Source organism: Vanessa cardui, chromosome 3 (genome assembly GCF_905220365.1).
Source record: "Vanessa cardui chromosome 3, ilVanCard2.1, whole genome shotgun sequence".
Taxonomy (NCBI): domain Eukaryota; kingdom Metazoa; phylum Arthropoda; class Insecta; order Lepidoptera; family Nymphalidae; genus Vanessa; species Vanessa cardui.
Window position 1 is genome coordinate 7,659,607 of NC_061125.1, and position 18,103 is coordinate 7,677,709.

At 30.2% G+C, this 18,103-nt stretch overlaps 1 protein-coding gene across 1 annotated transcript; it reads right to left on the reverse strand.

Moving 5' to 3' along the window:
* Positions 1–10,191: 10,191 nt before the first annotated feature.
* Positions 10,192–13,935, reverse strand: LOC124543937. The gene is made up of 2 exons (XM_047122267.1): positions 13,512–13,935; positions 10,192–11,204 (listed from the first exon to the last, which is right to left on the reverse strand). The coding sequence occupies exon 2, from the start codon at positions 11,185–11,187 to the stop codon at positions 10,288–10,290; it is 900 nt and encodes a 299-aa protein (XP_046978223.1). The 5' UTR covers positions 11,188–11,204; positions 13,512–13,935; the 3' UTR covers positions 10,192–10,287.
* Positions 13,936–18,103: the final 4,168 nt, after the last annotated feature.

An 18,103-nucleotide genomic window follows, 5' to 3' on the forward strand; every position in this document is an offset into this window, starting at 1 on the left:
ATTACATAATTCACTTCATTATAATAAATATAAATGTTTGATATAATGAAATACGCATGTGATAACTAATACCAAAACATTCATTACTATTTACTGGTAGTATTGTTAGCAACAATATCAAAATATATTTTATTCAAATAGGCTTTTTTTACAAGCACTTTTTAATCAAAATATTAAGTAATATAATAAATAATCAAGTGAAGCTACCACTGGATTGGAAAGCAGATTCTACCTAGAAGAACAAGAAGCTCAGTAGTTACGCTCTTTCGACGTTTTTAAAATATAACATAATTGGTGGTGGTTACTTACAAGGGCACGGGCACAAGGGACATAACATCTTAGTTCCCAAGATTGGTGGCTCATTGACGATGTAAGGAATAGTTAATATTTCGCACAACGTCATTGTCTATGGGTGATGATGACCACTTAATATAATGTGGCCCATATGCTCGTCCGCCAACCCATACCATGAAAAAAGTTATTTTAGTTAAATACAATCATACATTAATGTAATATATCCTGCCTGGAACTCAACATGTATTAGCTCAACGATTTTCATAATCTTATATTGAATAATATGGTTTCTTTACCTTCTTTACTTTATTTTTTACAAATTGTTTCAATTGTAGCGAATTGTATCTCCAAATCCCTTAACACTTAATAAACAAGATTTATTATTATTTACAACATAAGTAACATTTATACCCTTTTCATTCGAGTAACGGGTTTGCAGGAATCTACTTTCTCTTGCTTGCTACCAACTTTGCCAGGGCTTTTCTGAGTCTATCATAAGCCCAAAGACTTAACGATAGATAATTTTGTGCGAGAATATGACACTACACATAACATGAGTACTCAAAGCTAATAAATATCATTAAAAAATGCGAAATTAAAAAAAATGTAATTATGTTATGCGGGTTTTTATTACTTTATATAATACACTATAAAAGTATCTGACGTTAGTCCAAAGCAGAAAGTTACTACAACTTCGTTTTATACCGACATATTCATTAATAATATTATTATATTATAATAATAATTAACTTCTGATATGCTTAGTAATGTTAATGATATTATTTGTACTATTACGTATGAATTATTAGTTTATTTTTCGAAAATATAATACATTTATGAATTCGGAAGTCGGATAATAGAAATAGTTATTTTGTAAGTAAGGTAGTATAAGAATCTATAGTCCTGTAACGATTTAATTAAATAAAAATCATAATTTTGTATTTCAAAAACAAAAAAGTTTTTGTTTATGGTTATATAGACTTAAAAAAAGAAAGCTTCCAGTGAAATGGTGAATGAACTGATTTTCATGGGTTTAGTTTGTTTGCAATAGTTCCATTAGTTCGATATAAGGATCTAAATAAAAGTAATTCAAATTTATTTGAATCATCAAATAAATCCTAACATATATGTAGAATTAGTATAAATCAGGTTATATTTATCATAAACTCATGAACGTCAAGTTATTTTATACTTCTATAAAGTACCAACGTAAAATATCCAATCGATGACAATGACTCTTGTTATAAATCGTAAAAGCCATGTACCGAGTGAGTTGCTTGTCTAAGCCATTTTACTTAACTCTATACTATGCACGCTCTTCCTAAACATTTTCAAATTCTTCTTTAATAAGTACACGCGAAAACCCACCTTAATACTATCTAAGTAAATATAATAGTAGTTTGCAGTTTCCAGTTGTTGCTTTCAAAATATGTTTTGACAATTGAAAAGTTGGTTGAGTTGTTCGTAAATTCGGCAGTCTTGCATTTCGCGGACCATTGGTTGAAACGGGACGTGTGAAGGAAATGAGTCTGGGTACAGTTGTTGAAAGTATTGTTTGTTCTCCGTCTCGGTTCGTAAAACTAAGTTCGCAGATGCCATGAAATTGTTTTAAAGGTTGTAAAGTCTGCTGTCATATGTTTAAAATGTTATTTAAAAAAAAAACACTTAAAATAGCCTACATAAATAAGTAAATATGAGACATCACATACATTACTCTGATCCCAATGTAAGTAGCTAAAGCACTTGTGTTATGGAAAATCAGAAGTAACGACGGTACCACAAACACCCAGACCCAAGACAAGATAGAAAACTAATGATAATCTACATCGACTCTGCCGGGAATGGAACCTAGGACCTCGGGGTGACGAACCCATGAAAATCGGTGTACACACCACTCAACCACGGAGGTCGGCAAATATTAAAATATTTTTTATTCATTTTTAAGACTACTTCCATAGCATTTAGTATGTTAATATGAAGCAGTTAGCAATCTAACAGCTAACCGAATAGAGCGATTTTAAACAATATTATAATTCTAAATTAATAAACTTATTAAATATTATGTTATGTTAATCAATGTTAATATTTTCGCTAAGAAATTGTGGAGACTTATAAGATTGCTCAAAAGAGATTCTAAAAATAGAAGTATTATAAGGACTACTGATTAACTGATTTAGTTTATAAGTTAACAATTCAGAGAGTAGCAATTAACATTAAGGCCGATTTTATATGTAATATATTGTTCAAACCACCTTCTTGATGTTAAGTTAATAAGATACCAAAAACATGATCGTGTTTAAAGACTATTTAATAAGTAAGTATATACATATTGAAAATATTTAAGAGTAGTTTTATCATTCATTAAATAATAAAGACGGCATACATATAAAACAACTCGAATAACATGAAATATAACACGGAGAGTATCCGGTACGCTAACGGGATAGCCTTCTCTTAACTGGGAACGGAATGTGGATTTCAAATAACCTTACTTAATGATCAGTGTATAATCAAGAAAAAAAAATATCATATAATGAAAGAAGATGCTTTATCACATATATATTAAACTTCGCCTCATTGGATTGGTTGGATTTCGAGGTCTTAAGCTCAAATTATGGCCGAGTCTTAACATAAACGATTGGGTTTTTCGGTAGAAAAATTCTCAGTAACCGAATTTCTAATGATGGAAAATAATAACTACTGGGTTTCTTTACAGTGAATACAAGACTTTACTTATATTATAATATAGTTTTGTAAAATGACGATCCAAACGAAACGATCATTAAAAATAGCAAGCGATTCTATGTAAAACACCTACATTTATATTAAATTTACATTTCGGAAGCAGTTTATGTTCATGATATTAGATCAACTGTATTATTTAATACATCGGCCCTTAAAATTAAATATAAGGTTAATTAAGATCGCTGTTATATGTTCACGAATAGAATTCAATTTGCGAAGTTAATTTAATTGTATTGCTAAAACATAACTTTATCCAAGTACCTGGAGGCCATATAATACCTTATATCTTACAGGCCTCTCGAAATGTTCTCAGAAACAGATGTACAGTCCTGCGCAAACTTGTTAATTGAATTGGCAACTTGGAAACGTGTGTTTCCTTAAGCTGTCTACCGTTCGTGATAATTGGACAAATTACTGCGGAATTGTACTTTGCTGAGAATAATATTGGCAAGTGATGGATAATATGTGAATAGACTTTTGTGTAAAGACATAACGTGTGTGTCGTGACTAATTTACCTTTGTTAAGCGCAGTTAATCATTTAATCGAGTATGACTCCAGTCATTGCGTCGGCAGAAAAGACTCGAATTTTCAAATACGTTTTGAATATATTACTTATAGTATGTAATTTGAAACGTTTGGGAAACGCTGTAATTGACAAATAAGGATGGCTTAATAGTTCTTTAGTTAGTATAAAATAAAACTTATGATAATTTCGATCCGAATCACTATTTTCATATTTATTGCCAACAATCTTATTCTATTAGGTTGGGGAAAAAGTCTTTTCGCATATAGTATGTATGAACTTGTAATAAAATCTCTTTGGCTATATCATTTGTATCTGGCTGGTTTTGGTATCATTAAAAAGTTTTAATTTTAAAGAAGGCACTTCCAAATTCAAATTAGGAATTAGTGTGATTTTCATTTGTTTTTGTTGTTGTTAAAATGAGTGAATCTAAAGAAGAAATTCGATACATTTTAAAATATTACTATAAAAAAGGTAAAAATGCAACTCAAGCCGCGAAAAAAATTTGTGATGTTTATGGACCTAATGCAGTATCTGTGAGAGTAGAGCAAGTTTGGTTTAAGCGTTTTCAAGCCGGAAATTTTGATATCAAAGATGCATCTCGCTCTGGTCGCCCTGTTACGGACAAAATTGATGCCATTTTTGAAAAAGTGGAGCAAGATCGGCATATTAGTAGTTACGATGTAGCTGAAGAACTGGCAATTGACCACAAAACGGTTTTGACTCATTTGAATAAAGCTGGGTACACAAAAAAGCTCGATATATGGGTGCCTCATGAACTCACTGAAAGAAACCTAATGAACCGTGTACTCATTTGTGATTATTTATTACGACGTAATGAAACCGAACCATTTTTGAAGAAGCTGATAACTGGTGATGAAAAGTGGATCACATACGACAAGAACGTGTGAAAAAGATCGTGGTCAAAGGCCGGTCAAGCTTCACAGACTGTGGCAAAACCCGGATTAACTCGCAACAAGGTAATGCTGTGTGTATGGTGGGATTGGAAGGGCATCATTCATTATGAGCTGTTACCACCCGGCAGGGCCATCGATTCAGAACTGTATTGCGAACAATTGATGAAATTGAAGCAAGAAATTGAGAGAAAGCGGCCAGAATTGATCAACAGAAGGGGTGTGGTTTTTCACCATGACAACGCTAGACCTCACACATCTTTAGCCACTCAACAAAAATTACGAGAGTTTGGGTGGGAGGTATTAATGCATCCGCCTTATAGTCCTGACCTTGCACCTTCAGATTTTCATCTGTTTCGGTCTCTGCAGAATTCCTTAGGCAGTGTCAGGTTAACATCACGAGAGGACTGCCAAAACCACTTGTCGCAGTTTTTCGATCAGAAGCCCCAAAATTTTTACAGCAATGGGATCATGTCACTACCAACAAGATGGAAAAAAGTTATGGAACAAAATGGCACCTACATACTTTAGTCAAATGTAAATAAACTATAAAAAAAACTTTTTGAATTGTCATATAAAATACGAAGAAACTTTTTCCCCAACCTATTATTAATCTTTATCTATAAAACAGTTCATTTTTTCTGCCAATTTTCAAAAAGTTACAAGAATTATCACATCGCAAAGAAATACTTCCGTATAATTAATGTTTTAGTCGAATACGAAACATACGGCGGATTTTCAATGTACCTATTTACTTTATAAAAGAAAAACTTAAATCCCCGTCCGTAATATTTTCTAACTCAAAATACTTAAAAGTTCTATATTTCATTCAGCGTTGACTTAAGTAAAAATAAAATAAAAAAATACCAGCTTTTTCGAAATAATATTATATGTTAGTAATTCACAAAGGTGCAATTAAAGTCTAGTGTGCATATAAACCAAATTCATCGGGAACTTTTCCAAACTCACAGAAACTTGATTCAAAGGATTCATCAGATAAACTTTAACGCGTGTTTTTGATCAAAAATGGTTAAACTATAATATACGAAAAAGTTATTTATATACAGTCCGAACAAACGAACCGCATTTCAACTTGTTAATTTCTAACAAATTTAACCTAGTTAATGTTTACAGGGTGCGGTTATAGGCAACCTACCATCGAAAATACGACGTCAAACTTAATTAAAGATGGCAGGTTTAACTGCCTACCACTGAGTTTTTATGTAATTAATTATTTTTATAATTACGTAAGGTTAACGCGTTCGGTGTTCTTGAAACTTGTATTTGTTGAAAAACGATGCATCATCTAATTAGCATTGGGGTAATGTGCAAGATTAGTGCATTTTGGAGCTACAAATATTGTCTTTAAGAGTAACTAAGGGATGCTAATGTCTTAACACAGCCATTACACGTGATTATGTTTGTATTTTCAGTACAAATATACGATATCAAATACAAAAAAATAAATTCAAAATAATGTACAAAAGAAGTTCTCATCGATAAAAAAGCGAGTACCATTGCGCATATCACGCTTGGAAAAGTAAATCACATATATTTATTCACTTTATGCATTTAATACAAAATTTAATCTAAAAAACATTTAATGAAATGATTATTATAATTATTGAGTTGTTAGCACTTTGCCGCATTTGGAGTGCAGTGTGGTACTCATAATTCTTAACTTAGTTTAAGCGTCCAGCTCGACGCCAACTGTTCTTGGACATACCTTTCTCAGTGGTTTCTAGTTTGGGCGCAAAAATGCTAGATAGCATGAATAACTTACCAACATTTTCTTAATCGGTCCTTACGATACCCTAAGGTGTACTTTCTAAAACAGAGTGGTTACTTTTTATTCTATTACTTGGTACGGTTATAACGTGTCGAATAAAAGTTGTTGGAAGATCATATATTTTAAAGAACAAAACGTTTATTCGTATACGTACTAAAATATACATAGTTTTGAAATATAGAAACTAAATATTTAGGTAAAATTTGCTCTAGATAATGTAGATTAGTCAAAAACTTGTGTTTACTAAAATTACATCTGTTATAATATGCTCCGAGGAAATATTTTAAAAAAAGCCTTTTTAACGACTGCAATTCAAACGATACCGCGGTTATAGGTCGTAAATAATGTGAAAGCTAGGCTAATTAGTTGAGTGCCCATGGTTTTATTACACTAACCAATATCTAATAGAAATATGTATCTGTATAATAATATCTATGGAATATTTTAGTACAAGGCATATTTAGAGAAATCAAAATCAGACCTTTCATTTAAATCGATTGTATAGCGAGCCTAAGTTTTTCTGTCAATTGATATGCCTAAGCATCCGGCTTTAGATTAATGCTATCGCTCTTTAACACGATACCTGTTTTAAATGAGATTGCCCATTAGAAAGATGAAAGCTATCGTAAAAACAGTGAATAAGCTAAAAATCGGAAAAGGACTGTAGTTCCGTTATTCTCATTTATTATTAATCAAATGATAAAGCTTCAACAAAAATCAACGTTGTGAAATGTATTTGTATTGGATATAAAAAGTAAAAGTAACAGCCTGGTAATTTTCCCACTACTGGGCTATAGCCTCCTCTCCCATTAAGGAGAGGGTTTGGAACATATTCCACCACGCTCTTCCAATGCAGAATGGTTGGTGGAATGGACGTGTGGCTGAATTTCAATGAAAGTAGACACATGCAGGTTCCCTAACGATGTTTTCCTTTACCGTCGAGCACGAGATGAATTAAAAACACAAATTAAGCACATCGGTTAAGATGCACGCGTTCTAACCACTGGGCCATCTCAGCTCCGCATATATTGGATATAATTTAAATCAAAATAATTTTGATCCATTTAAGATCAAAGTGACGATGAAACTGACCGATTGATAGAGTTACGTTTTTTCTTCTTAGGTTTTGGTGTTAGGTATAATGGTGCGATCTGAGTGGAAAGATTAATTAATACTTTGCAAAAGAACTTTCGTTTTGAAATTGACTAAATGGTTGGAAGTTGACACATTTTCCCTGTTTCTCAGTCGCCTGCATCAATTAAAAAGACCCTGAGCGCGCTATCCGTGACACACAACTCACGTTCAACATTGGAATATTTTACATAGCAAAAGTGCAAAACTAACTTTTCAAATAAAAATGCCATCTACGTGGTTAAAATAAACCTGAAAATATCTTGTAGAATACTGGCGTTTCAGTAACATTTTCAACATTTTAAGCTACATCTTTTGAGACAAGTTATTATGTTAAGATAAAGAGGTTGGTATTTGTTTGTATAATAGTTCGCCATCCGGCTTAGACAGTATTACGTATAAAGTGGATTCCATTTTATTGTTATAATGTTTGTATTTTACACACTTAAATTAATAAGAACATGCAAAGCGGTATAATACTTCATAAGTATAAGTATGGTGAGTATTAGTGGCATATAAACAGCGTGCATTATTGAAAACTTGAATTGGAACTTTGGAATTGTCTCATTGAAAAAAATTACAAGCAGGTTTGCATTAAATATGGTAAACACATCCTAATGTAAAATTGTAATGTTTCTCCATTATTGTCATGAAAAATATTTTTGGTTACTACGAAATGCTTATATATTTAACTTCATAATAAATGAATTATTAAATATGATTTCTTCCTGCTACTTATTCAAGTTTATTTTCAAAAGTGTTACACTTTTGTAAGGGACTTGAATAAGTAGCCAAGAGGGGTATCAAGATAATCATAAAACTTTTTATATTGTCATATAAGACGACCTTTACGGCTCCTCGGACGCGTATTTTTGTGTCCGATAGTATTCAAAATACATATAAAATTTACAAGAAACGAAGAATTTTGAGAACGAATAATTTATAAAACACATTAAAAATATTTCGAATAAGGAAAGTTTTTAATGATCTAAAATAACAAACACACACTATATGTATACAGTATTTAATGTTTAGAGTCGAGATGGCCCAGTGGTTAGAACGCGTGCATCTTAACCGATGATTGCGGGTTCAAATCCAGGCAAGCACCGTTGATTCATGTGCGTAATTTGTCTTTATAATTCATCTCGTGCTCAGCGGTGAAGGAAAACATCGTGAGGAATTCTGCATGTGACAAATTTAATAGAAATTCTGCCACATGTGTATTCCACCAACCCGCATTGGAACAGCGTGGTGGAATATGTTCCAAACCTTCTCCTCAAAGGGAGAGGAGGCCTTTAGCCCAACAGTGGGAATTTACAGGCTGTTGATGTTGATGATGTTGATTTAATGTTTTATGATTTTGTACATATAAGATTCTATTCTGGTCGATATATATACATTTAAACATTATTACGTTGAAGAAAAATGTGACTTTAAATTCAGAATTTAATAAAATTACTGAAATAAGTGAAGATTTTCATGTCTGTCTTAAGTGTCTCTCAGATACAACTTAAAAGGAAAGACTGTCTCATCGCTTGTTCTGTAAAATCAGCTTTCTAGATTAAATTACTAACAAGAATGATTAATACATTCAAGTTTTATACTGAGTGGATCTGGCGTTCTTTAAAACTCGATTAGGAATCTTATTCCTTCCAAAGGTTGTATTTGTTCGATCTTGACAATGTGTGCCATTTTTTTTATTCATATTATGAAATTTAGGTAAGCACTCTAAACATAAAATAAATTCGTCATGATGTTAATTTTAGAAGAATTTTGATGGACATTGTTTTTAATGGATAAATTTTATTTGATATAAATATTAATTTATTTTCAAATGAGTTCCATCGTAAGTCAATTCATTTGATTGATAGTTGCAGTTTTCGTCGAGAATAGTTTACAAGAAACTTAATAGCTATTATTACTCTTAGAGAAAATACATGTTAATATTTCAAATGCAAAACAACTCTGTCGCCCTGTTGCTCTGTTTCTAGTTCATGACCAAAATACTGACTCAAATTTGATAAAATTTAGAAGCAAGCTTGAACTTTTTTTCCTAACACCGAACAAGTAATGCCTAAAACGCTGGAAGTCTCTTTCAAATCTTTTTTACTTACCAGTTTTATCAAAGCGTTGAAAAATACCCGAATAGTGCAAATATTATATATATTTTAAGAGAATTTTCAAGACATAAAATCTGGTTATTCGATATTATAACTGACATGGATATTTAATTTATTTCGAAATGAATCAACTTACACGCTTACAATGTGTTTGTTGGTTTGTGGTTTTAAGAACGAAACGCTATTCCTTTTGTAATATAAATTCTAAGGAGGTAACACCTTGTCTAAATCTGGGCTATTGTTCGCCTGTCTTACCTTTCTATTCAATATCATACGACTACCTGAGTCCAATTTGCATTAGAATTATCGAGAACATTTTCAAGCACGAATTTTAGTTCAAATGCTACTATTATTATTATACATTAAGGATTGAGAATAACTTTCGGAATGTGATCAAAATAACATTATTTTTTTGTTTTATATTTGTTCTTTGTAATTAAGTCTATTTAATCAAATATATATAAATGTATATCATATTATTTCGAGACTTTAGGTAATACAGGAGACAGTGAGTAAAGATTCATATATTATTATATCACTTAAATTTTAATCATCAATTTAGTTTTAATCAGACAAAAATAATTTTGAAAACTGAAATTATAAAATATTATACATTTAAACTTTAATTGATAAATAATGTTTTAGATAAAAAGATTTGAAGTAAATAAAATACATTTTCATTACATGAAATTTATTCGGCATCCAATTAAATTGAACTTATTACATAAAAACAAATAAATATATCAGTCTGGAACGGAAAAATTCTATTTCTAATCTAAAATATTTACTTTAACATGCTCTAACATTTTTGATTTTGTTCTACTAATTTTTTTATACTTGGGATTTGCTTTGACAGATCTTCTGATACTACTTCTTGTCATGACTCTGTCAAATATTTCTTCACTGGTGTCTTCACTGCCGTCATCGGAGAAATGATTGTTCATACTATCATTCATTTTCTTAGGCCTCAATACTACTGGTTCGATAGTCTCATCTGAGAATAAAGTATCCTCAGATGGCCTGTCGTCATCACTTGTAGCTTTTTCGTTGATGTATTGCGTCATATTAACTATAGCATCTTTACATGGAGCTTCTAATATTTTCTTTTTATCCTCCTTCTTTTTTGCACCTTCCCGATTACTCGGCTTGTACTTCATTGGAGAAAAGTCGACCCTTCGTAGGAAGCTAATGGGATCTGCAAATCGTCTGCTATATTTCCTAGTCGTTTTCGTCTCAGTTTTGATTTGTTCAGATTTATGTGAATTATGTAAGTCATCATTTTCCATAGCAACACCTGAATCAGAATTCGACTCAACTTGTATTGTTATTTCAGGGACTACATAATCTTCTTTTAGTTTTAACTTTCTATTTAACTCTTCAATAACTTCTTGCTGTTTCAGAATTATGTCATCTTTTTGTGCAAGTTGTTTCTTAACGGCTTCTGTTCTTAGAGCAAGGTTTAATTCGTATTTTTGGAGTTCACAAGATAGATATTCGAGTTCTTTCTTTCTATTTAATTCCAATTTCTTTATTATATCTGCTTGTTTAATGCTTGAATCCCTAATTTTGGCAATTTCTTGTTTATGTGCCATTTTGATAAATTTAATCATATTAATTGCCTCTTGTAACGTTGTTGGTTGTTCTCCATCTTCCTTACTACTGTTTGACATTTCTATATCCACCAGGTCTGTAACAAAAAAAAAATATCTATGAGTACACTGTTTCAAAGCATTTTATAAAATATTATATTATTGATTTAGGTGATTTTTGTGATTTGTTAACAAACATCATTAAGATGTAGTTATCGAGAAAGACAATTGATGCAATTATGTAATTTATTTTTAATGACAATGATTTCGCAGTCACTCAGGTGGTGTCAATTCTAATAGATTCTATATAGAAATCAACTTGTTAGCAAGAATCATTAAATTTTTATCGTTGTACCTTTTAGAATTGAATAGTTGTATTATTTTTTAAATAATGCATTTTTCCCACGGATTCCAGTTTCTAAGTATATATATTTATTTACTAGTAGTTTTCTTAAGATAATGTATTTATATAACGAATAATAAAAAAATAAGGATGATATTGAAAAATTAATCTATTCTTAAAAACTTAAAAGAAGGATGCAAAATTGTGAAATCATCACTGTTGAATCGTGTGTGTTTTATAAGCCGTCTTTTATATAACGATTTAATTTGTTTTGCACATTATGAGCTTTGTAGGTGAAGTTTATTTTTCAAAATCGAGATAAGACATTAATATTCAATAGAATTTATATTTTGGTAATTTCTAGTATATGTTTTAATAACGAGAGAATGACCGGTTTGAAATTGGCCCTATTGTATTTCTTAAATTTTATTTTCTTATATAAAAAATATATTTTCTACACGATAGTCTATTAAGTAAAAGCAAAGATAAATAACGCCAAGTCTAGAAACATGAACCTCAAAATATACAGTCTCGAAAATTATTTAGGCGATACTTTTGTTTATAATTAATTTTGTGCTTGTTTAAGTGAAAATATACGTCATAAGCAAACTTTTTAAAAGTTTGAGAAGACTGAAAGTCTTTAGACGTTCATCGGATTTATTTTAATTATACTTTATAACAAGATAGGCCCTCATCATCTCTGGAACATAGTCAAACAGTTAGGTACAGTTACTCATTCAGAGTTTATCTACAATTTAAATAATGTATGGTAGAGTCATTCAATGGATTCCATGAATACTCTAGATGTTTATATCGATCTGACAGTACGTTCGCATCGGTATAATAATAGGGCATTGTTCACCGTACAAAATGACCTTTACAAACAAAACAGCTGATATTTTCGTTTCATTCACTCCATTGTAAGTATACAAGGTTACTTCATGTCACAAACTAGATTTTAAAAAGCCGAATACTTTGAATTCGTTGAATATTTTAATAAGAATGCGCATCTGTTCAAATTATTGACACATAAAGAGACCAACATTTATATGAAATGAGAAAGATTGAGGCAAAGAGGAGTATTAGAGAGAGCAGTCTATGCTCGAATAATCTTAGCATTATCATCTAGAAAATACTGAAATAATTTTACAATACAAACGAGTATCGATCGTTTCATCAAAAAAAAAATATATATATACATGTATATGTATGTATATCCTTTTTATTTCCAATCAAGGATGATTAAACAATCGTAGTGTATTCTACGATGAATAAAAATAGGAAGACAAAAGAGAATTCCTAAAAATAAAATTATTGCGGAACTAGTGAAATATTGTATGTAAAACGACCTGCACGGCCTAACTTCGTCCGGGATAAAATGAGAAATTTGTTTCCTTGTCGATCACAGCGCCACCTATCGGTCTGAGTCGTCTAGGACCCTGCTAACGCACATAAAATTTCACCGAATTCGTCTAGAATCATATATAATCTTATCTGAAAATCCGTCTGATCTAGAATTGTGCATAATATATTGTAAACCAGAGTACTAGTTCAATTTCGAATTTCTAATCTTTTCTCGACTCGTATTTTTAATTAAAACAATTTTATGTTATTTAAACCTTTTACTTTAAAAGTATGGCTATACTTGTATATCGGAATATATTTTCGTCTGCTTTCGTGTATTTTTATTAATTTATATGATTTTTTATTACGAAATTACCATAATTCTATAAATTAATTAATTTTTAAACCAGTTTAATTTTAATTAATTTTTAATTTTTTTTTATCAGAAAATAAATAAATATACATTGTAAGTATTTTAAAGATTTATTCAATCGCATATTGAAGTAAGGTAAATATTTATATGTTATAAATACTATAAATACGCCTAGGACTAAACAATATAATTGGGAACTAGAATCAAAGCCTAACTATAGTCCTTATATTAAAAAATAATCATACACAATCATCTGAATTGGTATATATAAAATAGATCAATTCAGAAGGTGTATGATTATCTTTGAATTTTATATATTTAGTAAATAAACAAAAGAATATTTACCTAACAGCAACGACCCCGAAATAAACTTCACAACACAAAATATTTAATGCAAAACACAATACTCCACTTGTCTCGTTGGACGTCGAACACTGACTGAATGAAAACAATAAATTGGCAAGGAAACTAATTGATTCCCTTCTTACACGTGACAAATACATCTTACTGTTCGTTAATGCCTTGCTATGGCAATATAACCCTTATATAAATCGCATAAGAGTGCGTATAGCGTTTAAGGGCTAATCCCTGATGACTCACGACCAGTCTACCTGCGTTCCTCGGTAAACCCACCAAACTAGCTGGACCAGTTTATAAATAGATTGTGGGAGAGAAGGCACCGTTGGTCCTAATACCGATAAATGCACTTGGAACTTTGTTGCACGAAGCTTAACACACAATAGTTGGGGATTTCTTAGAAATGAATTGAAATACCAAAATTACAAAGCCCGAATAAAGCTGTCGGTAAGCCTCATTTTCGGTTACTAATTGTCCTTGCATCATGTTGTAAGTTGCTAAAGATATTATCTTGGTAATTGCTGTCTCACTCAATAACCTTAAGGAAGAGCGAGCTGGAAGATTTGAGAGGCAATTTTCATAATTGCGTTAATGCTTAATGTCTCTAATGTGAAATTAATTGTGGCACATCTATTTCATACTCGGAAGAGGTGTTAATGTGAAATTAATTACCCGTCAAAATGGTACAGTTGATTGAATATTATATAATAATCTGGGAACAACGACACCCGATTCCGCTTTAAGATCTAAAGATTAACATTACGAGGCTTCAAACTGAAAAAATGTATTTTGTAGATATATGATTGTGGTATGTTAAATGAAAAGGTATTACAATTTCCTTGAAATAACTTCTGATTTCAGTTTAATATTTAACAAATAGGTAATCAGGAGAATATTTTTAGAAAAAGTTAAAAAATAAAATTGCTTCATTGCTCTAATTTTACGCAAATGCGGACAAAATCACCAATATATATATATATATAAATATTATACATATTATAATAAGAGCTATATTGAAATATATGTGCGATTGCAAATATAGAACAACAATAGACTGATTACCCGATACCAAATAATGCAATTTCGTTTTTTTGGCTTAAAGATTTATTAGGCCGTATAAAGTTCAATGACCCATATTTTATTATTATGTCATAAATCATAATTTTGCTAATAATATTTAATACTGAAATACGTTTGAAGTAATAAATTTCACTGGTTTTCTTGAAACAGTAACAATGACCTTATCTTACAGTATTTAAAACAAAAGAATAAGCCTATTGTACCTGTGCGGTACAATATAAATGAGTGTATAATACCTAATACCCAAAAGTTACGTTCAAACAAGTTATTTATTGCCTAATGCGATTATGCAGTTACGAGAATCATGTTATCGTTTGTTTGATTATCGCTTTGTTCATTTTTGTAATGCAATATTTTAGCCGTCGTACTATTTATAGTACCGACTGAAAACCCAGCTTCAAATATTCGGAAACATTAAATAAACGATGTTTATTATAACGATGTTCCTTCTCTTTCGTTTTCTAAATCCGATGTACAGTCACTTATGTTAAAATCAAAAATATTATTTTCGACTTATATTTATAAACCATATCCAACCAAAAAGTATTCATTACATTTATTTAATAACTACCTTTAACGATAATTTATAAATATTTTATTGCAAATAATTTATAAGATTACACTACTATATCCCGAAGTAGGCATACTAATGCCTAGGATGTAAGTAAGCTTTACTTTGATACAAAATCATAGACGAAATTTTAACTCAGTCATATGGATATACTGATTTGTCATTAAGCCATGACATAATTATAATCTTAACTTAAAAAAATATAGATATTCTAAATTCAATATTTATAGAACTCGATTTTCAGAGATAAGACCACATTTTTAATATAATCTGAAAGATAGTCAGATATTTTTAATAACTAAAGTAAGACTCTACGGAACTTTTGAACAGATAAACTTATATAAACTTTAACATTAATTAAATGCATAAATTTTATTCCACATTAAAACAAATACATAAAAAGTATTTCGATCATCATACTAACATTAAAGTGTACATATTCCACGTCACAGATTTATGTTACCGAAGGAAAACTTCTGCAAAGTTATAATTGGTAAAAGTACGAACGTCGCTCTTAGAATCATTAATTTGTATTTTGATACGGTAATTTGTAATTATTTTATGTATAAACAGTCGTTAACACTTTTTAAACAAAATTATCCATAGTAATGTATGAAATCATGAAAAAAAAATCTTCAATCTTCAATAACTTAATATTCAATCTTCTTAAATGTATACGGAGCAAAAGCTTAATATTCGAATAAATACATTTATGGGTATTCATATTTAAGGTACATAAATTTTATGTTGTTATAATTTGCAAAATTTATTTCGGAAGTGTGTCACGATCTTGATGTAAGTGTTATTACGTATTACTGATCTTGCAGCGGTTATTTTAGGTACATAATTATGGCAAAATGAAAGTATTTTTTTTACTTATTATCAATAGCTTATTAAGGTGCTTCCAGTGTACATTAAATTATATTTTCAACCGACTTAAGAAAGGAAAAAATCATCGATTGGTCCATATTTTTTGTACTTATAATAATTGATTTATTCTTTAAAGAGAATATGTCTTTTTTTGTAACACCGATTCGAAAAAAGAGAGTAAATTACTTTTGAGAAACAAAACTCTATTAATTATCTGTGGGCAATCAATAAAAATGAAATGATCAAAAACAGTTAAAAATACAATATTTTTAAAGATAGATTAATTTTTTATTTTTTCATATACTCGCGAACGCATTCTCGTTAAGGGATTTATTTTACGATATATCTATTTTCATATAAATTGAACACTAAGTTTTCTTTTTTCCCTAATGATAGATTAATAACCGATGGAAAAGAAATTTATACACAGCTTTACTTTTAAGATATAAAGTAGGCTTTCAGATACGAGCTATACAGGCTTATGTTCTCCGTCGGAGGCTTATATTGTGTACAGAGCTTTAGATATAGGATGTTTCGTGCGATCCTTACCTGCGTATCTGAAAAAATAAGCAATGATGCAAAGGTATAAATTATACGTATGTTATCTCTTCCTGAAGGTTTTTGATATTTTAGTTTTACCGTTCTAAATTTAATAATGGTGATGCCTGTTTAAGTGACCTCGATTACAGCGTTAATTTAAGAAGTTGAAACGTAGTACAAGTGCAGTTCAGAAAGATCTACAAAAATAATTTACATGTACATAAATAGAGGTGCATTATTTGTTTCCTTACTAATGTAATGGGATTGTAAAGCGATACGTCACTAAAAATTGGAAGACCATCGTCGTTGCGATTGTTTTGTTTTGTTCCAATATTATGTTACTGAAAAATTCTTTATTTGTTGGGTTTGGCCCACAGACATTGCGCTCAGTATCCCTAAAAGCTAACTAACTAAGCTAGTTAGCTAACTATACAAAGTTTTCCGTCCTAACATGATATGTCTACGAATACGTTTGATACGCAGATAATAAAAACGATTTAATTTTAAAATTAATTTAGAACACTAAAGCGGAGAGTGACGGAAATATTCGTCTTTTATTAAAATACGTACCTTTGTGTCGTTTTCTGTTGAAACACTTGGATTTTGTAAAAAAGGAGAAAGATTTAATGTCCGTTTTATTGCCTCCACTTGTGATAGGATGGGTGGTTAACCGTTAATAAAATGGTTTGGCTCAGAAAATCTAAATTACGTTTCAACGAAACAATGTTACCAGGACGCTTCCTACTATTACAGGCGTTTAAAACTATAATAAATAAACGTAAATAAATATTTTTTGAAAGTGTTAAGCCTGTTAAACCATTATTTTAATAATAAATAATTAATAAAAATATTAATCTGGAACATAATTTTTTATTATATTTATTCCAAATTGAAATGAAAATTACAGTTAAAATTTCATTAGAATATGGAATGGAATGGTGTTACTAATATACGAAAAGTCTTATTTGTATAATAAAATCTCTTTTGGGTGTTGGTAGAATTTTCAGAAATACACACACGACATAATTAAAAGTTTCGCTTGAAATTACGGCTTTGTTACCAGAATATGGCTAGTCTTTAATCAAACAAAAGACCTGATTTTTAAAGCAAAGGCTTGTATTGTTTTAGTGCTCGAGATAATATAAGTTTTCCCAGAAAAAATAGAACCCAGACTTTGTTTTACATAAAATTCGTAACCTAAATATTATTACCAAGTAAATGGTAATTATATCTCTAGTAATAAGAAAGAAAAAACCGCCTTAATCTTCTAGGGTTGTAATAAGTAACGCCGCCGTGTTATAATCAAATATTTTATATTAGGTATTTTTAATTACATATTTTGTTGGATTTGCTTATTAATAATTGAATTAGTATTTATACAAAAAAGTTTTACCATATAAAAGCTTTTGTAAAATGTATACGTGAAAGGGTCTTGGATGTTAAAGATAACCGACGATTTTTGGTACTATAGGTTGTACTTTCTGAAAAACAAGTCATGTTTCAATATAATTCTATAAAT

Coding starts and splice junctions, on each gene's coding strand:
- LOC124543937 (XM_047122267.1), bottom strand. CDS start 11,187: ATGTCAAACAGTAGTAAGGAAGATGGAGAACAACCAACAACGTTACAA.